Source organism: Botrytis deweyae, assembly GCF_014898535.1.
Source record: "Botrytis deweyae strain B1 chromosome Unknown BDEW_002, whole genome shotgun sequence".
Lineage (NCBI taxonomy): Eukaryota > Fungi > Ascomycota > Leotiomycetes > Helotiales > Sclerotiniaceae > Botrytis > Botrytis deweyae.
The window spans coordinates 7606-27018 of record NW_024066209.1 but is presented as its reverse complement, the minus strand read 5'-3'; the positions used below and the strand labels follow the sequence as shown (position 1 = coordinate 27018).

The following is a 19413-nucleotide window of genomic DNA, read 5'->3' as shown; positions in this document are numbered from 1 at the left end:
CGTTCTTTCATCTTTGGAAATTGATTGTGATTAGATAGTATTTAGATGGAGACAAACGGCATAGAGGACTTGACTTGTAAGCAGGCGAACTGATTTTCTTTCGATAGGGGATTTCGGCTCCTCGAGATCCTCTGCATCGGTACAGGTGTAATCTTACATGTGAATGAAGTGTTTAGAAAATATGATTTCGTTTAATCAGCCATGTTGCATTTTGTTTCGTTTGGTGGGTTGTGTGTACACATAGGTATCTGCATATACCTATATATATATATATATATATGATGGGAACTTGAAATTCGATCGATTGTCTTTGGTTGGGAAGGTTGATATTGGTTGATGGAAGTTGGTGGAGGGTTATAAGATTAGATGTTTGGTGGGTGATTGACGGGTATTGTTCTACATGATTATTGAATCGAGGAGGTGGAGAGTAAGAAGATGTGATGGTAAAAAAATCCTGAGATCGCTGATGCTGATGAAAGCATATTTGTGAGATTAGATTTGTTGATGTGTATCGGATAGGTATTGATAGAAATTGGAGAAGTGTTGTGGAATTTGATTATGACCGTTTCTCGATTGTTGGATGCGGAGGAAAGTGAATGGAGACAGAATGGGTGGGTAGTAGAAAAGAGAAATAGATGGAGATGCAAGCTTTTGGATGAAAAAACGGTAGGTTATTCGCGTGCTACTAGAAGGATAGAATGTTACTTTTGTGTCGTTGAAGCTGAGATCTTTTTACTCTTGTAATATCATTTAGATTCTAGCCTATTATGTTCAGAATTTATATATACTTTCTACGTTTCAATCATAGATTCTATTCTTGTAATAATAATTTCTCATTTTCAATTGTGAATTCTAGCTTTCAGGATTATAAATTCTAATCTTATAATACCTTCTACGGTAATAATCCCATACAGCAGCATTCCATGTATTGATACCTCGAATGTCAAAAATGCTATTAGATTCTTGCTACTATAGAACCTAAGTGACGCGAGAGTAGACTTAGGTCAATTTTAGCGTCATCAGAGTAATACATTGAAAAAAACCCCTATTGTTCGCTTCTGTAAGTAAAATTTCAAATCAATCGTCTAAATAAAATATATATACTACCCCAGACGTCTACTCTTCCATCAAGCCCCCACCTCTGCATAAATAGCCTTCTCAAACTCTTCAAACATCTCTATAATTTGCTTATCCGCAGTAGGTATCAACTGACTCCCATAGATTCCACTAACACCTGCTTCTCGATCAGCCCACCAAAGTAAATTTGGCAAACCGCACCAATACATTGCCCCTTTTCTTCTCCTCCCTTCCAGATCTTCCAGAAGTATCATTCCTCCTAATCCATGATTAAGTTTTGTATCGACTGGAACTGAGGGGGTTATTATATAGCGCATTTCCGGAATCTGACGTATGTAATTCAAAGTCGCCAATTGCGGCTCTGTCAATTGCGCTTCAAACATCTTATCATTCATCGCTTTGCTGAGAAGTTTCTCGTCTGAAATTGTGATACTGTGCAAGACCTTTTGGTAAGAGGGCATACTCATGTAAGCTCCTGCTCCGCCTACGTCGTCGATTTGGTCTGGTGACCAAAACCTGCCCTCGAAATGGACGAGCGCTCCAGTGGGATTGGCAGTCGTACCGAAGGGAGTCATGCCTCCGACGCGAAGGGTCGTATCAACCAATCGTGAAAGCAAAGCAGGCTTTTGATCGATGTGGAATGTGAAATCTGTGATGCCAAGGGGTGCGCATATGTATTTATGCATGTACTCTTCCAATGTCATGTTGTTGGCTCGTGAGATCATTAGACCGGCCCAATCAAGTCCAGCTATATTTGTGAGCATTTGTTAGCTTTTTCTGTCTTTTTTTTGCTTGTGAGATATGTAGATATGGAAGGAATAGAAACGCACAAGAATAGGCCCAAGAAGTTCCAGGTTCAAATGTCAATGGGGTTTTAAAACGTGATATCACGGTTCCTTTGTCAAGAGTGGCGACTTCACCGCGTGTAGCTCTCCAGCGAATCAGGTCAGGTGTGAAGAGATCGTATGCTAGTCCGGATGTATGGGTGAGAAGCATGCGGAGCGTGATGTTCTTCGTGGCCTTGACAAGTTTGGGCTTTTCCTCGGAATCAAAACCCTGGAGGATATCAAGATCCTCGAGTTTGAGCTCAGGGAGAAGTCGAGAAACATCTTCATCGAGAGTGAATTGGCCGCGCTCAACACATTGGAGAGCGGAAATTGAGGTTAAGTGTTTAGTGCAGGAGGCCAACCAAAGGATGGCATCTGGTTTCAAGGGTGTAGATGAGGTGGAGTGAAGAGAACGAGGTCCGTAGGATGAGGCGTGATTGAATGATCTTGTGGCATTGCTGGCAGCCGTGACGGCACCTGCAACTTTACCTGCAGAGATTGCAGACTCAATTTTGGAGTTGAATGAATCCATGATGAGGTGGGAGGAAGTGATTTTGCTCTGAATAGATAGCTTGTCAAAGTAGAAATGCAGGTAGATAGAAGAGTGTAGTCAGAATGATACCTGTGTTAGACAATATGATATCGAGGGGAGGAAGACTCCTTAAATAGTGATTGAAGACTAACTAGGTAGTTGTCGTTCTCTCAATCACATCTTGTGTGATTAGCAAACCAGTTTTGTGGCAGCATGCATCTCATCTAAGACCAACATTACCCACATGCGTTGTCCAGCGAGCTCGGATGATATGGTTCAGCATTGTCTCAAATTGCCGCTTCAGCCAAGGACAGTCCCAAGATTACTGGTATCCTAGCATCAATGAACATTACGCACAGAAAAATGAGAACCAAAGAACTGCTTCGAAATCACAAACTTGTGTTTACTACCCTTTGGGCCGATACTGTGTATTTTCCCCGTGATTTCATCTCTATCTCAGATCATTGCTGACCAACTCAGCGCACAAACATGTGGACATTATGCGATTCTCCACAAAGTACATAACAACCTACCGGAAGGTACTGGTAGGTCACCAAGGAGAGCCCCCGCAAAGATACGCAGAGTGGTGGGGGTATCTTGGCCCTAGGTAGCTTCTAAACTACGAGCGGGTTAAACTTAGAGCTGTTGATTAATTATCAGCTTAATAATATCTTGCTGGAGATCAAGATCATGTCCGCAGAAGGATATAATCGCGATAGTTTTTGAATGCATGTCCGGAAGGTTGGACCCACATTGCAGCGTCGGACATTTCTAAATTCCTTTTGTCCGTCCAGTTGGTTTATATAGAGTGCAACAGTTCTTGGGAAATCTGTTACGACTTTTCCTGTCTGGAAGGAGGATCCAAGGGTTTACTAGTGACCAATGAATATCCATGGATACTTCTGATATTCGCTTGTCATTAGATGGAAATTGGACAGCAATCCTGCACAAATGTATGGGATCTAAGCCCCGAGCAGGGGTGGAAAAACCACGAGAAACCACGAGCTCAAGTTATCTTTCCGCTGGAAACCAACTGTTGTTTCTAAATCGGTACTGGTATACCCGATTTCCAACTGAGATCATTGTAGATCCCCAGATCTAGCTTAGTGTAGGCCCTACATAAATCAGAATGATAGATGAAAGCTGTAGGCTTAGCGGGGTCCGCTTCATTGGAATGCTAGCTTTGCATGCCGCAAACTACGAGTGAACCAAAAATGGGATGCTTGTTTTTATTGACTGAAAGAAGTATGGTATTGAGTGAGACGGGTAAGGCTTATGGCCATTGCTTACAACTCTAGGATATAGGAAGCGCTGGTCTCAGTCATTTTTTGAGCGTGTGGCCACTGAGTAATTGTACATGAGACAACAGTATGTTGAACAATGCTTTGAACTAAGGAAGTGCCGTTTTCTGTAAGGAATAATCTACCAGCAATCAAACCTTTCAATTCAAGCTCCCTAAGCTTTAATGCTCGTTTGGAATGAAAGTTCTTGTGCATCGAGGATACTTCGCATAATAAGTCTAGCTCGATGAGTCAAGCTTCCAAATCCAGATGTACGGTAAAGTCTAAGAAACGACAATACCATATGTTTCATAAGGAAAATCTTCCAAGTTGGGAAGAAACTGGCCGCAACCGTCATCAACTTCACCCAATTGCTCTTCATTCCCAACCATCATACCCATTCTCCCAGCCAAAACTTTTTTCTCGTGTCCCTTATACTCTGCAAGTAATCCCTCATGAGGAACCCAAACAACCTTCATCCCAGCTCTCCTCCCCGCCTCTACACCCGGCACCGAATCCTCAAATACTAGACACTCCTCTGGTTGAATTGGCTTCTCGTTCTCCCCCAAACTTTCATTAATCAACCTCAAAGCCAACAAATAAATATCAGGTGCCGGCTTTCCCCTCCCCTTCTCTACTCTCGGATCATCTCCCAAGACCCTTCTCCCTTCTCCAAAAACCTCAAGTAACCTCCTAGTCTCTTCTTTACTAGTCTTTAATCCAAAGTTATATTTCTCACTACTCGTCGCCAACGCTATATGTACTTTATTCCCCTCAACATCACGTGCCGTACTCAAATCCTTGAGCAACTTTTCAACGCCAGGTAGGGGTTTACAGGAGGGAAAATGGAGCTTTTGTTGTTCGCGTTGCTCTAACGCGTACTGTTCTTTGGAAATAGGTAGTTGGGCCCAATCTATGAAGACGGAACTGGTGGATCCGCCGGGGACGCCCATGAGTTTGGCTTTGATAGACCAAGGGAGGGGAGGACGGTTGTATTTGGCGAGAACATGGTTGGCGCATAGGGTGTACATGTCCTCGGTGTTTATCAGGAGACCGTCCATGTCGAAGAGACATGCTCGGATGGGAGGGAATCTGGGATGATTAGTATGTTTCTTCGAGTTGGAAGAGCATAATCTCTGATGGAATTGGTGAATCATCTTCTTGGTTATATGTTCTTGACTAGAAGAATTCCTAGCTTACTCAGTTTTGACGCTCATGATTGGTATAGACTCTATAGCGTTTGTAGTATTGTAGAACGTGACACAGTAATCCTCTTATTGTTGTCTGCAGTTGCCAATCCGAAATCGGGTGAAAATTTTGCAAACCACCCTTGAGTCTTACTCTCTTTGCGAGTTGGATTTTTTCTGAGGTTATAAGGAATTCAGGATACTAAACTTTAGTAGTCCAGTAACATAAAAAAGATAGCCACTTGAAGGCAACAGATTCACTCAAATGGATGTACAAACATAGATATTTAAACCCAAGTACAAGCTCCAGGGGTCATTGTTCGGAGGAGCTTCGGGTAAATAGCGTCAATCTCTCACCATCGAAATTTTGTTTGTTTTGATCTGTCTATTCTTTTGACATCACAACCAAACCTGTGATATTTTGTTTTTACGTCAGTTCTACCCATTTGAAGAAGTTCATTCATGGTATCAAAGAGCTTTGTGTCTGCGAGAATCTAAGAATTCCGCTAGAGAATAATGGTATCTTTGAATGGATTGGGAGTATCAATCTCAGCTTTCTGTCGGATCAAGCAAAAGACCCAGCTAGAGATGAAGGTTCAGGTGTAAGTGCATCATTGTCCACTTTATGAAAACAGGAAGTTCTTATCAATTTTTGTATTTGTTTTTTATTTCTGATATCTAACTTTTTTCTGTGCTATAACTGCCTTCACTTCCCCTTCATTTCCAGGCACTACATTTCTATGCATCGAATGCTCTTGTTTCGAACACAGAGGAATGTTGTCCAAAAGAGCTTCCGGCCACTACGCCTGCCACAGTGCTGATTGCCTCTTCCACGATCAGAGCCTCCTCGATGTGGGTTGCCAGCACGCCCTGCATTTCGATCCTGGCTTGATACCAAAACGCCAAATCTGGTATCGGAAGATGAGCCTGGATGTGCTTCACCGACAACATCTGACTTGTTCGATGTTGAGTACATGGATAGCTATGAGCCCCAAGGCTTCCGTCGACAATCTCTCGACTTCTCAGACTTTGCATATGTAAGCGGTCATGTAAAGAAGCTCTCCAATTTCAGATGGCAGCGGAGAGCTTTCGTGGCTTTTGCCTTCGGCCACCCCGATTGTAAAACTTTAAGGAAAGAATTGTTGACCCAAGAAGGGCTTTGCTTGACCAGGCACTAGCATACTTGATTTTAGACCTGACTTTGTACAATTCAAATGAAATTCCAGTTCGTGATTTTCACCCTCTACAATGGCGAGTTCTTGAGCTGAGGTAGTGCAGCAAATACTTGACAGTACTGCCAATTGTGGCGACCAGTCGCATACTTGTAGTCAGCTTTACACTCTTGTACACAGGTCGGAGACTGGCAGCAAAAATTGTCGAATCGCTTCTCGGCAGCTCACAATGGAGATTTTTGAACGTGGCCCAGGTCTTATTTGCAACTCGACAGCAATCTGGGGAAAAAGTTCAAAATACGGCACATGCCATCACATGGCTTTCTCTGATCTTGCCAGATGCGCAATGTGCTTCCTATCACCTGACATTCCCGCTTGCGGTGTCTGAGCAGTTCCCGCTTTCAATTGTTAGCATTGGTGGACCGTTTGCATGAACTTGCTAACAAAGCTCTCCGGTGCGCAAGGTGGTTCGAAAGCCGTTTAAGACATCGACATCATCACGAATAAAGCCATTCTGGCGAATTCTAACTGATTGGATATCCTTAGTTGTTGCACCGATTGACTGCGAACAGAGAAATGTTGGCGAGCCCATTCTTCCATCGAGCAGACCCATTGGCGAGCTCGATGCTCGACTTTTGAAAGTGTGATTCAAAGGGCAGAGTCTCAAGACCCAAAAAAGTATTGGTAGCGATCGAAAGGAAAAGAAAAGCTTTGAGAGACCTTGATCCGTATCGATTTTGATTTTTTTTGACTTACGGGATAAGACATGTAAGCGGTCATATAAAGAGGTTTTGAGACTTAGTGTGGTGTGGTTCTCATTGAAAAACGACCTGGTGTAGGTCCAAGTGGGGTTGGTGGATGTACGTTGGCACCCAAGAGTCTCTGTGGGAGCTCGCTATGGGCTAGCGTAATCGTCGCCCAGTAAGCTCACCTTCGACTTTTCCTGGGCTGGAGCTTGCAACCAAGCCAGGGCAGGTAATCCAGGGCAAGTCTTCTTCCATGACCTGTATGCAGGTAAGATGTGTAAGCGGTCATGTAAAGAAGTCTTCGAGCAGAGAACATCTGTGAGGTGACATCGTTCAGTCCTGGTACAACAGGGTTGCAGCAGAACCAGCCATGGACAGATCGCTGCACATTGAATTCCATGGCGACTGACAGTATTTGTTATAGACCGTTGGATTTTTGAGAGTGTCTTCATGGCTACCAGATGATGGGGCACATCAATTTTGCCAAGATATGTGGCCCGCAATCACACCGCGGGTGATAGTATGCCAAATTGCGTTACTGAGAGGATATCAGTGAAGAACCAGCTAACTTCTTGGGAGCATTGATTCTTGGCCATTCTTTGCCTTGGTCTTCTCTTTTACCTAAGAATTATGAGCGACTGAATTATTGAAGTAGTATAGGGAGTCTTACATTGGTAACTTGAGTTTTCTGGATTTTATTTTGAGAAGCTGGAATGCCGATTATGTTCGCAAGACGTTTCGCACGAGCTTTTTATAGCTAGTATGATAGGAGGACTACGATAACCGAATCGTGAGTTGTTGAATGACAGAGGAGCTTCTAATCGAAGTTGCGATTGTGATCGACCGTTGAAAGTCGGAAGACCGAGAGGATTGGTGATAGAATTATCATCGCGCATAGTGATTGATGGAGTCATGACTCTCTTGTTCACTTTCGTCGCTCAAAGCCTCCGTGCAGCTACCGATGAAGAGTCCACCCTCTTTTCAAGAGTTTTGTCAGCGCTGATTGGCTTAGCTGTGAGTCACTCGTATACTGCTTAGATGTGCAGCAACACTGCTGTTGTATTGCTCTAATGTCTCAAGAGCCATGATATGCGTAAAGAAAAAACCAATATCTAGTCTCATTACAAACCAAAATCGAGTGTGCCTAGTCACTGCCAGTGCAGTTTTAGCTGTCTTCGTCGTGCTCACAGACGGTGAGTGAAAATAGGATATTATAACTCCGCCGATGATGTTTTTGAAGATGATCGGGGATAGAAACCTGGAGCTTTGTGTCATCCGAGGCCAGAACAGCGACCAATGGTAACAATCGCTTTGGTCTTCGACCCATTCCATGCTTATTGGGAGATTTGAACCTGTGATTTGATAATTTCCGTAGGATTCAATGTAGGTCAAGCTGACCACGAAAAATGAAGCGGCCTATATGCTTCGAAATGCAGATTGCAGAGGTATACCTGGGGATCTACCAGGAGTTGCTCCGGCCTGAGGGCTGTAGCTTTGCTAAGAGCCGTTGAAGACTGCTGAGGTGGGTGCTTTGTCATTGCCTCGCTGAAGGATCGTCAGTACGGAAAAATTTGAAGGATTGAGACAAACTCACATTGTTGAGGAGACGAGTCCTCGATCCAGGTCGTTGACTTGCTTACGGGATTCCAAACTCCACTCGTAATTGTGCAATCAAGGTGACACATCGAGCTTCCATTTGCAAGGGATGAACAATGCTTGGATGCAAAAGGTCAGTTCGTTGATTCCGGTCATCACTATACGTCCCTTCAAGTGGTTGGTTGTGGTAGTGAGCAGTTTCGGCAATGGCGGAGGCTTGCGAAGTAGCTGCTGTTTATCAAACTGTTGGGGGATCCTAATAGTAATTAGAACTCAGGAATGTGTTGGTAGTGCCGACCAAGGACCAGATGTAGTTTACTGACATTTCGGTCGTGTTGCAATTCTGTTGTTACTGAGGAGTTTGATGGCGTCATTGCTGCATGCTGTGAGATTTTTGAATGATCACATGTTGACGAGTTGAGTTTAAGTGAGCAAGGCCATACTCCTGGTATTGAGGAGTGGATAACTCATTACTGCGAGGTATTCAAAGACGTCTGCTCGATCTCTCTTGTGGTGGTCTGGAGAACGAGAAAGAATTGCATTTTGAGGAAAAAATGGTTAGTTACCATTCACATATTTTAAAATGGAATGCTGCAAGTGCCAACAGTACCAGCTTCACGAAAGGTAAAATCGAGAAGGCGCGCCGAAGCGGCTGCTGTAAACATAGTTTATTGATACAGAAACTAAAAAATACTGCTAATATATAATTCATTGCCACCCTCACTGGTCTCGGAGCCTTTCGTGCCTTTGCCTTCGTACTGTGCTATCTCAGATCAACATTGTCTAGCTCAGAGCTTTACTCGGTATTTATGCTAACAAGTACTTCAGACCAGTCTCCGTCACAATTGATTGCTTCTGGTCGTGCCAATATTCATTGCTGCCACTGCGCCTTGAGCGCAAGCCATTGCGAATCCAGAGTTGCCATGTTATTTTTTGGCTCATCCGTTCTGAATAAGTCCTGGTTCCTTTTGTCCAGTGATTTTCTACGCCGCTTTAGAAATCTCTGCCCGCTGGGGGACCGGCTTCAAACCTTGTCATCGGCAGCATCATGCGCTTGGCATATGCTTCAAGCTTGGTTGAAAGGTCATCGTTCTCTGTGTCAAGAATAAAAGACGCGAATCCAGTTTCTTCATCCTGCCTAGCAGGCAGCATCAAATAAGATTCTCTTTTCGGAGCTGAAAGCTCGCTTTATGCAGACAAATTAGTAAGTTTCTGCAGATTCAAGATTTATTAGACATACCTTTGCTCTGAAGTTGTCGAAAGATGGAGGGCTGACAGTCGAAAGGCAAGTATAAAGACTTCTTTTTATTTGGATTAAGAATCCAGGCACGTCCTCAAGAGACTTCCCGCTCTCTCTTCAGTTTTCGTGCCCTTAATTCCACCGCTACTATTTCCATTATATCTATCTCTCGCGCTACCTCTCAGTACCCAGCAACACAGCACAGCACAGCACCTGCAAGCTGATGTAAACAGGGCTGCGAGGTCTGCGGCGTATTAGGCTCGAAAGCGAAAGAGGTTGGGAAGCAAGGGCACTGCAGGCTTATATCCCGTTGTATGCCGCTTCATGTGGCCCACAGTATACTTTCGTCGCTGCAGCCGCGAAGAATGAATTAGATATTGTTGAACAGCAGGTTAGGAGGAGCAACAAACTTACGATCGTGGTTGATCAGAGCCGAGAAATTGCTGACACTCTCTGGACGACCAAGAGAAGGTGAAAGCCTCGTCATGGACGATCCACTCGTCTGAAACGTTGAGATAGCCGTTCAGAACGTTTGAGACCCATTCACGGTCAGGAACAGTGCATGTTGCGAATGGACTGGTTATTGTTGGGATGGTGAAGTAATTGGAGCTCCAGGCTCTGGGTGTTACCCAGAGTCTGGATCCCCGCTTCCAAAGCCGCATAGCTTGGCCCAATTGCTGGAAAGATCTCTTTTGGAGCTTGGGGGAGTAAGCACGTGTACAGCAAAGATCTTATGCTGGCAATGAAGAGAGAAAGCGGAGGCAGGGTACGTACATTTTAGAGCACGCAAAGCAACAAATATGGGGACCTTCTGGAATATCTGCAATACTTCTGTTAGTTGTTTGTTCTCAAGCCGAGATTTTCTGCTTACACTTACGTGGTAGCTTCTAGGTTTCACCGTTTGGATATATGTGCTGATGGCGTTCACCGGTGTAGGTGATATTTTCTAAAGCAAAGTTAGCATGGTTTCTGCAGTGAGCGGAAGAGAGAGAGATGGCCAAATATGTAAACAAAAACTTTGGAATACACTTCACTGAAGCCCTAGTATCAAGGCCAGATACAGAAGCAATGGACTTTGAACTTATCCAAGATATTGTAGCTGGGGTGTATGTGGTCCACTGGCGCTTTGAGAATACATTTGTGTCTCTATTGTATCTCCTGGACGAGATCGAAGAAGGGTGTTGATGACCTTTATGATGACCTGGACTGTCGCCATGGCGCACGAAAAACGAAAACAAATTCTAGCACTTACATTTGAAAACCATGAGGAAATTTTGAATCCATATCAATCACCCTCGATCTCTACGGAGTTAAATGCGTCGAGCAGGTTCTAGAGACCGAGGGCGATTTCCTCAAGTGAAGTTACTTTCAGCTTGTAAAGGCGCATGACCATGGCCCAGGTGCTGGAAAGAATGCTTCTATTTCGATCTGAAGTTAGAATAAAATTCGCTCAATCTATAAAAGAAGGCTTTGTTACGAATTGGGGATGGAGTAGTATTGATGGGAAGATCTTGGAAGGGGCAGAAATAGTCTTACCAAAGACTGTGACTTGACAATAAGTGTCTATGAAGAAGGAGGATGAGTTTGCTTTTGGAAGAGGAGAGTATTAGAAGCTCAAAGAAGATTCAATAAGTTGGTCTAAATCATTCCAGGAAAACTCTGTCTGAGCTAAGGATACCCTCGAGGGTATACAAGATTTATCCAGTGAGAGTCTTCGAATGGCCGACTAAGCAGAAATATTAGTTCCAAAATAATCCCACAAACTTCTAATTCTAATTAATTGTTTACTGAAGTTTAAAATCTCTTTACTTTCAAAGAATTGGCCTCTTGGCTTTCTCCTTAACTTCCATCTAGAAAAGCCAGCCCTGACTGGCGTTTTTCTTCCCCCTCTAAATACCTCCTCCCATCAACCCCAACTGAAAACTGCCTCCCACTGATTTTTTGTTCAAAGCGGCATATCAATAATTAACGAATGGTATTTTACTGCGGAGAACATTCCTTTACTGCAATTTCATCCTCTCATGTAAAGCTTCGAGATGTCTACCAAGATACATTGCGAGCTCGCCATAACCCGACTTTTATCAATACACTGGAAATGCCAGTGGTTATGGTATGAAATCAGCTCCAACTCTTTGCTTTCAATCACTGATTAAATAGTCGTCTTCTGAATCAGAACCGCGACATCTCTCTGTGTCCACTCAGTGATGATGCAATAGCAGTTGTTCGATTGTCGTAAGTAAGTAACATCAAACCTTCACTTCCTACATCAGTGAATCAAGTACAAACTTCAATTTTTGGATACCATGACTAATAGTAATCTTAGCAAGCAGATACACACCGGGCAGCGAACATCAACTTACGTCTGGAGCACCAAGTTCAAAGGCAATCAATACAAAGAAGTAATTTGGTGAATCACCACGTCGTCGTAATTGATGCGTTGGAACTACAAAGTTTGTTCTTCCCTTTCCATGTTCGGCATATCACTAATCATGAATAGTGATCCATCATACTACTACATTATCTGCTGTGAAACGTGGTACATACCTGTCAGAGTCCAGAATCAATTTTTTTTCGCACAAACACCATCAAGATGCAAATGATAGTGCGATTACCACTTTCCATGTGGTCTCACAACACATCTTCAATGTCTTTAACAACTACCGAACTCACCTCGCGACAGCTCTCGCAGGTGTGTGCTCTGCCTGCTGGTCCTCACAACACATCTTCAATGTTTTTAATATTTATCGAACTCACCTCGCCGACTGCTCTCGCAGGACTGGTGGCTGTGCTTTCTCTCTCAGGTTCCCAACGCCTTCATCCCAAAAGTTTCCATGATAGTCAACTTCACCTCGAGACAGCTCTCGCAGGTGTTTGCTCTGCCTGCTGGTCCTCAAAACACATCTTCAATGTCTTTAATAACTACCGAAATCACCTCGCGACAGCTCTCGCAGAGCTGGTGGCCCTTGTGTTCCTATTCGTCCAGGTTCCCAACGCCTTCATCAAGCTTCTAACATAGCGAGGATACCGCGGAAAAGCATTTCATCAACGGCGATGAGCGGCTATATAGCAAAGCAATGAAGCGAAGTTGCGAGCCTCGTCGACCTGCTCTCGCAGGACTGGTGACGGCTGTGCCTCCTTTGACCGAGGTTCCCAACGCCTTCATATGATTTTCTGGAGACCGCATACACCTCGTCGACTGCTCTCGCAGGACTGGTGCTGCTCTGTCTGCCATTCGATTCTAGTTCGTCTGTGTCGGTTTCTCTCACAGAAACCTCGCTGTGTCCTGTCTGCTATTCGATCTTAGTCCATTTGCGCCAACAACAGCAACATGGTTGTTCCTCGGGTTCTAAATGCAATAAACTCACTTCCTTCGTGAATCCAGCTGCAGAAAAACGCTCCCGCAATTGCCTTTTAATCGTTCGTAGAACTCTCAAACCACGATCTTCACCAACCGTTAAATCTTCAAAGAAGCGACAAAAACTTGTCGCCGAGCAATCCGCGTTTGTCAAGTCCGTCATCAGTTCTCCTGACTGCGTAGTATTCCGCAAGGATTTGCTCACAAATCACATGAAGCAATGTTTCTTTGGAACATGCTCGGACCCTTGATGAATGAGGCCGGAAGTGCCCAGGCGGATATTGTCCGGTCGCTTTCCAGTTTTCAAAGTCGGGACTCTGCTGGGGGATAAACTAGATGCTATGTTGGACATTGTCCAAGATCATGCTCTTCATTCTATCCTCTTTCAGCGCCGTACTGTAACTCTTGTTTGGTAGGAAACTCACAACTCCCGTTCTCCCATCAGAGCTGATATGCTCTCAATTATCATCTTCAATGTCTTTATAGTATGCTGTATCCAACAGCAACTTTCGTGTTGCGGTGCGGTTCCAGCGGGTACCCTGAGGAGAACGTCCGACAGAATCAATGTTGGCGGCTCCCCAGGGCCCATTGGTCCGTACCAGGCTATATTGCCGGGTCTCCATGAACCGTTCCGAGTCGATGGATTCCTCCACCTCGCACTTCATTCCTTCTCAGCCTACAATCCATAACAAGAGAGAAAAATCTCGTATCTTTCACTAGTCGAGAGAGAGTGTCAGGAGGGGAGATTAGAGGTGGGGAAGATGCCACTGGTGAAACAAGAGGGAAGAGATGAAGTACTGAGGAGAACGGCGAATGCGATCTCCAGGAAGCAAAACAGCCCAATTGCTAGGCTGTACATGCTCCCAATAAACGAGCGATCTGATGAAAATGAGGAGCGTGGCATTCCTTTGAATCACGATGACCACGACAATGAAGACCGTCCTCCACCTGACGTTGACGAGGAGTAGGAAGAAAAGTGCTCTGCTATTCACACCACAGAACTCTTCTGATCCTTGACTACACTCTATTTCTTTCTCATCACAGCAGACTCGCCGATCTACGTCATGTCACTTGCGATCAATTGTCTGTGCTGATCTCGGCTTGACCATCGATCGTTACTTCGGTGCAGCTTACTTCGAAGTCTTGAATCTCCAATCCAATTCAATCTTCAAGTCATCTTTCCGACTTTCTCGACAATAAATTCACGACACACATGATAGGTTGACTATTTTTCCCAATCCAGCTTTTAAAAACAAAGCACCTACCCCGGCAAACATTCCAGGATATGTATTTGCAGTCGGTTCGTCTTTCTAGTGGTCTCAAGCGAAGCTTCAACTCCTGTCACTGGGGAAAATTAGTAGAGCTCCCCAAGCCGGGAGAACCTGTGGAAGCCCCAGTCATTTCAGAGGCAGAGGTTTTCGTTCCTTTCCATTCTCGAGGAGAAAAGGGTCAAGAAAGAGAAAAAGAGACATACACAAGCGTAATCTTATACACAGTAGATTCGTCTGTTTAACGTCAAAGATTCCCCCGAATATCGAATGCAAGACTAATGTGGAGAAGAAAATTCGTCTTGGGGCGGAGGGGGGGAGAATTTTCGTATGAAATATGTTGTCTGTACTTTCTGGCTTTCATTTATATAGTAGAGAATGATGAATTTTATACCCTCATATGCTAGCATGATGTAGATTCAATAATGAATATTGTGCGAATCCCGTGAACTAGGTAGAAAATAGGAAGATGTGTACAGTAGACAAGTTAGTCAGTCTCAGTCAACGAAAGATATATTCTCGAAAAAAGAAAGAAAGAAAGAAAAATCTTCTACTCGGCCACCCTGTGATACACCTCAATATATCTCCCAAACCCGGTCAACATCCCTCATTCATAACACTTCGTGCACGTATTAAACAGTACATAATGTGTTTTACTCCCAAGTCCCCAGAACTCATACTCCTCCTCTTTAAACCCCCAACCCAATCACCACTCATCTCCTCATCTACTCAATCTAGACATACAAACCATTACATAAATCCTTCCTAAATCCTCCTCACCCATCACCACCCCCAACCCAAAAGCATCTTCATCCCACGCCCACCATCTACTTTCCATTCTCCATTCTCCATCCTCCATTCTCCATCCTCCATTCTCCATCCTCCATTCTCCATCCTCCATTCTCCATCCTCCATTCTCTCCTCTACATACCATCTCATCCCCATCTAATCTAATCTAATCTAATCTCATAACATGTTTCTTTCTACTTTCCACTTTCCCCTTTCCTCTTCCCATATTCCATTTTTCAACTTTTATTTCTTTTTTTCTTTTTTTCTTTCTTTCTTTTCACCATCAAGCTCACTCACTCACTCACTCACCCACCCACTCCCTCCTATTCACCTCAACTTACCATCTCACACACAACACATACAAGCATCTAATATCCCCCGAATCCACACCACATCTTCCACATCCCCATCCTCATCCCCATCCCCATCCCTATCCCTATCCCCATCCCTATCCCCATCCCCATCTCTATCCCCATCCCCATTCCCATTCCTATCCTCATCCCTATCCCTATCCCTATCCCCATTCCCATCTTTATCCTTATTCTTATCCCTATTCCTATTCCTATCTTTATTCCTATCCCTATTTCTATTCCTATTTTTATTCTTATCCTTATTCCTATTTCTATTCTTATTTTTATCCTTATTCCTATCTCTATCTCTATCCCCATCCCTATCCCCATCTTTATCCCCATCCCCATCCCCATTCCCATCCCCATTCCCAAAATTCAAATTTCAAAATCCCAGTATTTCTCACAACTCAAACCAATTAAAATTTCACCAAATCTCCAGCTTCTAGATATACTATTAAATTAAATTTGAGGTATATAGGTATCTATGTATAGAAATCATACGCTCGATATTTCAACTTTCATTTCGAGCAGGTGTGGAAGTAAGAGTATACCCACCCCACCCAATCCGTTTGTCCATATCTCAAAATGCAAAAAAGAACACAAATGCAAAAAAAGAAAAACATTAAGCTAGGTAAGCAGTGATTGACACTAGGTACCTAGCGAGAGTAGGTAGGTAGGTAGGTAGATACTTGTGTATCATCATCCCGTCTCATTTCCAGATCCACACCACAAACCCAAACCAGATATTTTGAGATCACATCAATATATAGGTACCTAGCTAGCTAGGTAGCTATAGCTCGCTGGTGAATATATGTATGTATGTATAAACAAACAAACAAACAGCTAATCCTACCCCTCGCTCTCTTTCCTCTATCTAACCTCATGATTGCGAAAAAATACCGCCGACCATATAGCTACCTAGTAGTGAACTCCTTATACATTTACTGAAAAATTCCTCCTATCCAAATCGAGCATTGCTAAATCCTGAACTGGCTGTTTCCAATTAAATAGCGAGAAGGATATCATGTTTGAATACTAAGTTCCTACGAACAACTTCTGTACTTGAGTACGGATTACGATGTGGGATGTTATTCCGATGGAATGTTTGTAGTAAGAGCTACCTAGGTACATGGTATCCAGACACTTGATTGAAATGTCGTTGTAATTAAACGAGTGGGAAGTAATTGGAGTCAACAGTCAGAGAATTTTCATATACCCAAGTAGTATGATCTATCCCGCAAGGCATGAGTAGTTAAGCTTTCGTCTCTTTTCCGTAGAGAAAGAAGGAGACTGGTATGATAGGTAATTTCATTCTGAAGAATCACTCGAATCAGGCGAAAAGAAAAGATGATGAAGACTGAATATGAAGGAATATAGTGCAAACATCAATCTCGGTTCTCAAAAATCAAAAAATCATCTCCAATTCCATCTCCATCTGCATCTGCATCTTCAACATTCACGCACCGTGTGAATATCTCCAACCCCAAATAATCTTTCCCAGATATCATGACCTAGGTATCATGACCTATCACGACCACACTCACTAATCAAAGCAAGCCCTCACACCGCCAGGACATACACACCAAACCACTCGGAATACTGCCCACTCGAAGCCATGCACCTTTCCGTCTCCGTACTGCAACGAGGTAGATAGAGAGATAGGTATTGGCTACACACACACCAGACGATGGACTCAACATCTTCGGGCCCATAACGACAAATCATCAGAGGAAAAAAAGCACTAGCGTGATCACCTCTGCAGGTACTGTACTACTCGTATGTAGGTATGTAGGTAGGTATGTAAGGCATCGAGTCTCGTCTCATCTCCACCGCTATTGGACGATTCATATTCCAACGTTCAAGTACCAGGTACTGTAGCTATCTACTTTTCGTTTGCCGAGTTCGGGGTTGTGTGATGGGATGGGATGTTGATTTGTGAATGTGATTCGACGGGTTTGCAATTTAAGGTTACCTACCTACCTGTCTATCTACCAACCGGGGATTTTAAGGTCCGAATTTGGGTTTCCGAAGCCCATGCATCTTCGTGTCTCGAGTCTTACAAGTTACAAGAGTTCCAGAGTTCTAACACACACATATTGTCGGTCTATGTATAGAGATCGAGAGGATAATTTATGGAAGTGCGGTAGGTCCTCTGTGTAGTGATTTGATTACCCGACTTGCCGAAGAAACGAGACACTGCGTAATGGGTGGGGGATGTGGTTTGCTCTATGGTTGAATTATATCTCTGGTTGTTTCAAGCATCGGAAAACTTCATCTACAAGAACAGCCAGCCAGCCAGCCAGCCAGCCAGCCAGACAGACAGACACGTGGAATCTGAATTCTAAAGGAAAGGAAAAGAAAAGAAAGACCGATTGAGAGTCCGAAGAAAGTGTGGTTCTCACAATCTAGACTCATCGTTACCATTTCCGGTGAAAATAATTTTCTCATTCGAGGTAAGGTACCCCTCGTTCCAAGAGTCGTTCGTGTTCTTCCGGATAACATGCTAATAAGTTCTAACATAACAAAACAACATGCTAACCGTTATTAATCGAGTCTTCTTGTGCAGTGCAGTGCAGTGCCAGTGCGTAATATGAGCGGTCAAGAAAGATAGAGGAATATCTTATCGATAAGGTTAAGCCGAGAATGAAATGATACACACTCACACTCCGGAGTATGTCGCGCTTTCACATGTGGTGTTGTGGAAACCCATGTATCATGAGTACGTCGTCACTCTTTTCCTGACGTGGATAGCATAGGATTGCATGTATGGAGATTTTTTGACATAGAGACGTTTGCTGGACTAAGTACTTCATGACACATACTCGTTTCTCTGTATTATCAGTTGTGATTTATGCGGGGGTTCTAACAACGAAATATAACAAATTGGAAGGAAGAATGCATGTATGATCTAGGTAACATATGCATCAAGATGGAAAGATTGAAAGGTTGTGCCAAATTCTACTAGTGATAATGTACTCTAATCTTACCTGTTTGTGTTTTTGGTTAGCAAAGATGTTGCCATGGATAGGTAGTTCCATATCGAAATGCTTTTCAAATTTCAATGGCCTCCTCTCTCCCCTTCAAGGTTAATCATCAAAACATGTGAAGACATCCACAACTTATTGCTTACAGCGTAGTGTATATTTTCTTCCCGTTCAGCCACAACGGGGAAGGAGGGGGAGAATGTTGAGGGATGGTTGCACATCAAGACGAAGTGCATTCAGTTTCTTCCTTTTGGGTGGATGATTGGGTATTAATATCACCTCATCAAGTTTTTGTTAGCGATGGAAACCCAATACCAATACATTTCTCTTCTCTGTACCCAATCTTTCCCCAACACAAACACAGTCATTTTCTTGGAGACTTGTGGAAACGAGAGGGAAAAGGGTGATGAATGGATGGATGATGGATGGTTTCTTACATACCTACCTAGGGAAGAATGTGAATGAAGCGGCTCAAGAAATCCGGATCAGGTTAGAGAGATAACATGTATGAATGAATGATAGGTCCGAATACATTGATTGATACATATAGCCATTCGCTACCTACCTGGGGATAGATCTGATGATAAAAATAGGCAAAAGGCACAAGTCTCTATTCTCTCGAGTGATTCGAGTCAGACCGAATATGGTTGCCATGCCTGGGTTATGTGATAGTATGTGATAGCTCTAACTTGATATCCATCTATCGGAATCGAAGGGGATAAATGTCAAATCCCAACCGATCTCGATGGGAGTTGTAACATCACATCACCTCCCATATCATGTCAAATGAATGCGTGGGGAAAGGTTTGTTGTGATTTCAGTTCAACGGTCTACTTGCTTTGTTTCGTATGCCACTCTGATTCGTAAATATAAATAGAGCAAGGTGACTTACTATGCAGGTAAATACTGGGAAAGATATGTAACCATACCAAGTTCACTAATGATCTCTTTGTATCGGTCTGGCTGGATGAAAAGGAAACGAAAGGGGGTGCGCTGTCAAAGTCAAAGTC

At 43.5% G+C, this 19413-nt stretch overlaps 4 protein-coding genes across 4 annotated transcripts; 1 reads left to right on the top strand and 3 right to left on the bottom strand.

Annotated features, from left to right (window-relative positions):
• Positions 1-1127: 1127 nt before the first annotated feature.
• Positions 1128-2436, bottom strand: EAE98_000733 (uncharacterized protein; the record flags this gene model as incomplete). Its single annotated transcript, XM_038948351.1, has 2 exons — positions 1128-1825; positions 1908-2436. 2 exons carry the CDS (start codon positions 2434-2436, stop codon positions 1128-1130), a joined length of 1227 nt encoding a protein of 408 aa, XP_038814617.1.
• A 1564-nt stretch (positions 2437-4000) lies between these two features.
• EAE98_000732 (uncharacterized protein) lies at positions 4001-4933 on the bottom strand (the record flags this gene model as incomplete). The annotated part of the gene is made up of 2 exons (XM_038948350.1): positions 4001-4808; positions 4917-4933. 2 exons carry the CDS (start codon positions 4931-4933, stop codon positions 4001-4003), a joined length of 825 nt encoding a protein of 274 aa, XP_038814616.1.
• Positions 4934-9410: 4477 nt separating this feature from the next.
• Positions 9411-10873, bottom strand: EAE98_000731 (uncharacterized protein; the record flags this gene model as incomplete). The annotated part of the gene is made up of 5 exons (XM_038948349.1): positions 9411-9603; positions 10072-10233; positions 10287-10477; positions 10535-10603; positions 10865-10873. The coding sequence occupies 5 exons, from the start codon at positions 10871-10873 to the stop codon at positions 9411-9413; spliced, it is 624 nt and encodes a 207-aa protein (XP_038814615.1).
• A 3424-nt stretch (positions 10874-14297) lies between these two features.
• Positions 14298-14525, top strand: EAE98_000730 (uncharacterized protein; the record flags this gene model as incomplete). The annotated part of the gene is made up of 1 exon (XM_038948348.1): positions 14298-14525. One exon carries the CDS (start codon positions 14298-14300, stop codon positions 14523-14525), a length of 228 nt encoding a protein of 75 aa, XP_038814614.1.
• Positions 14526-19413: the final 4888 nt, after the last annotated feature.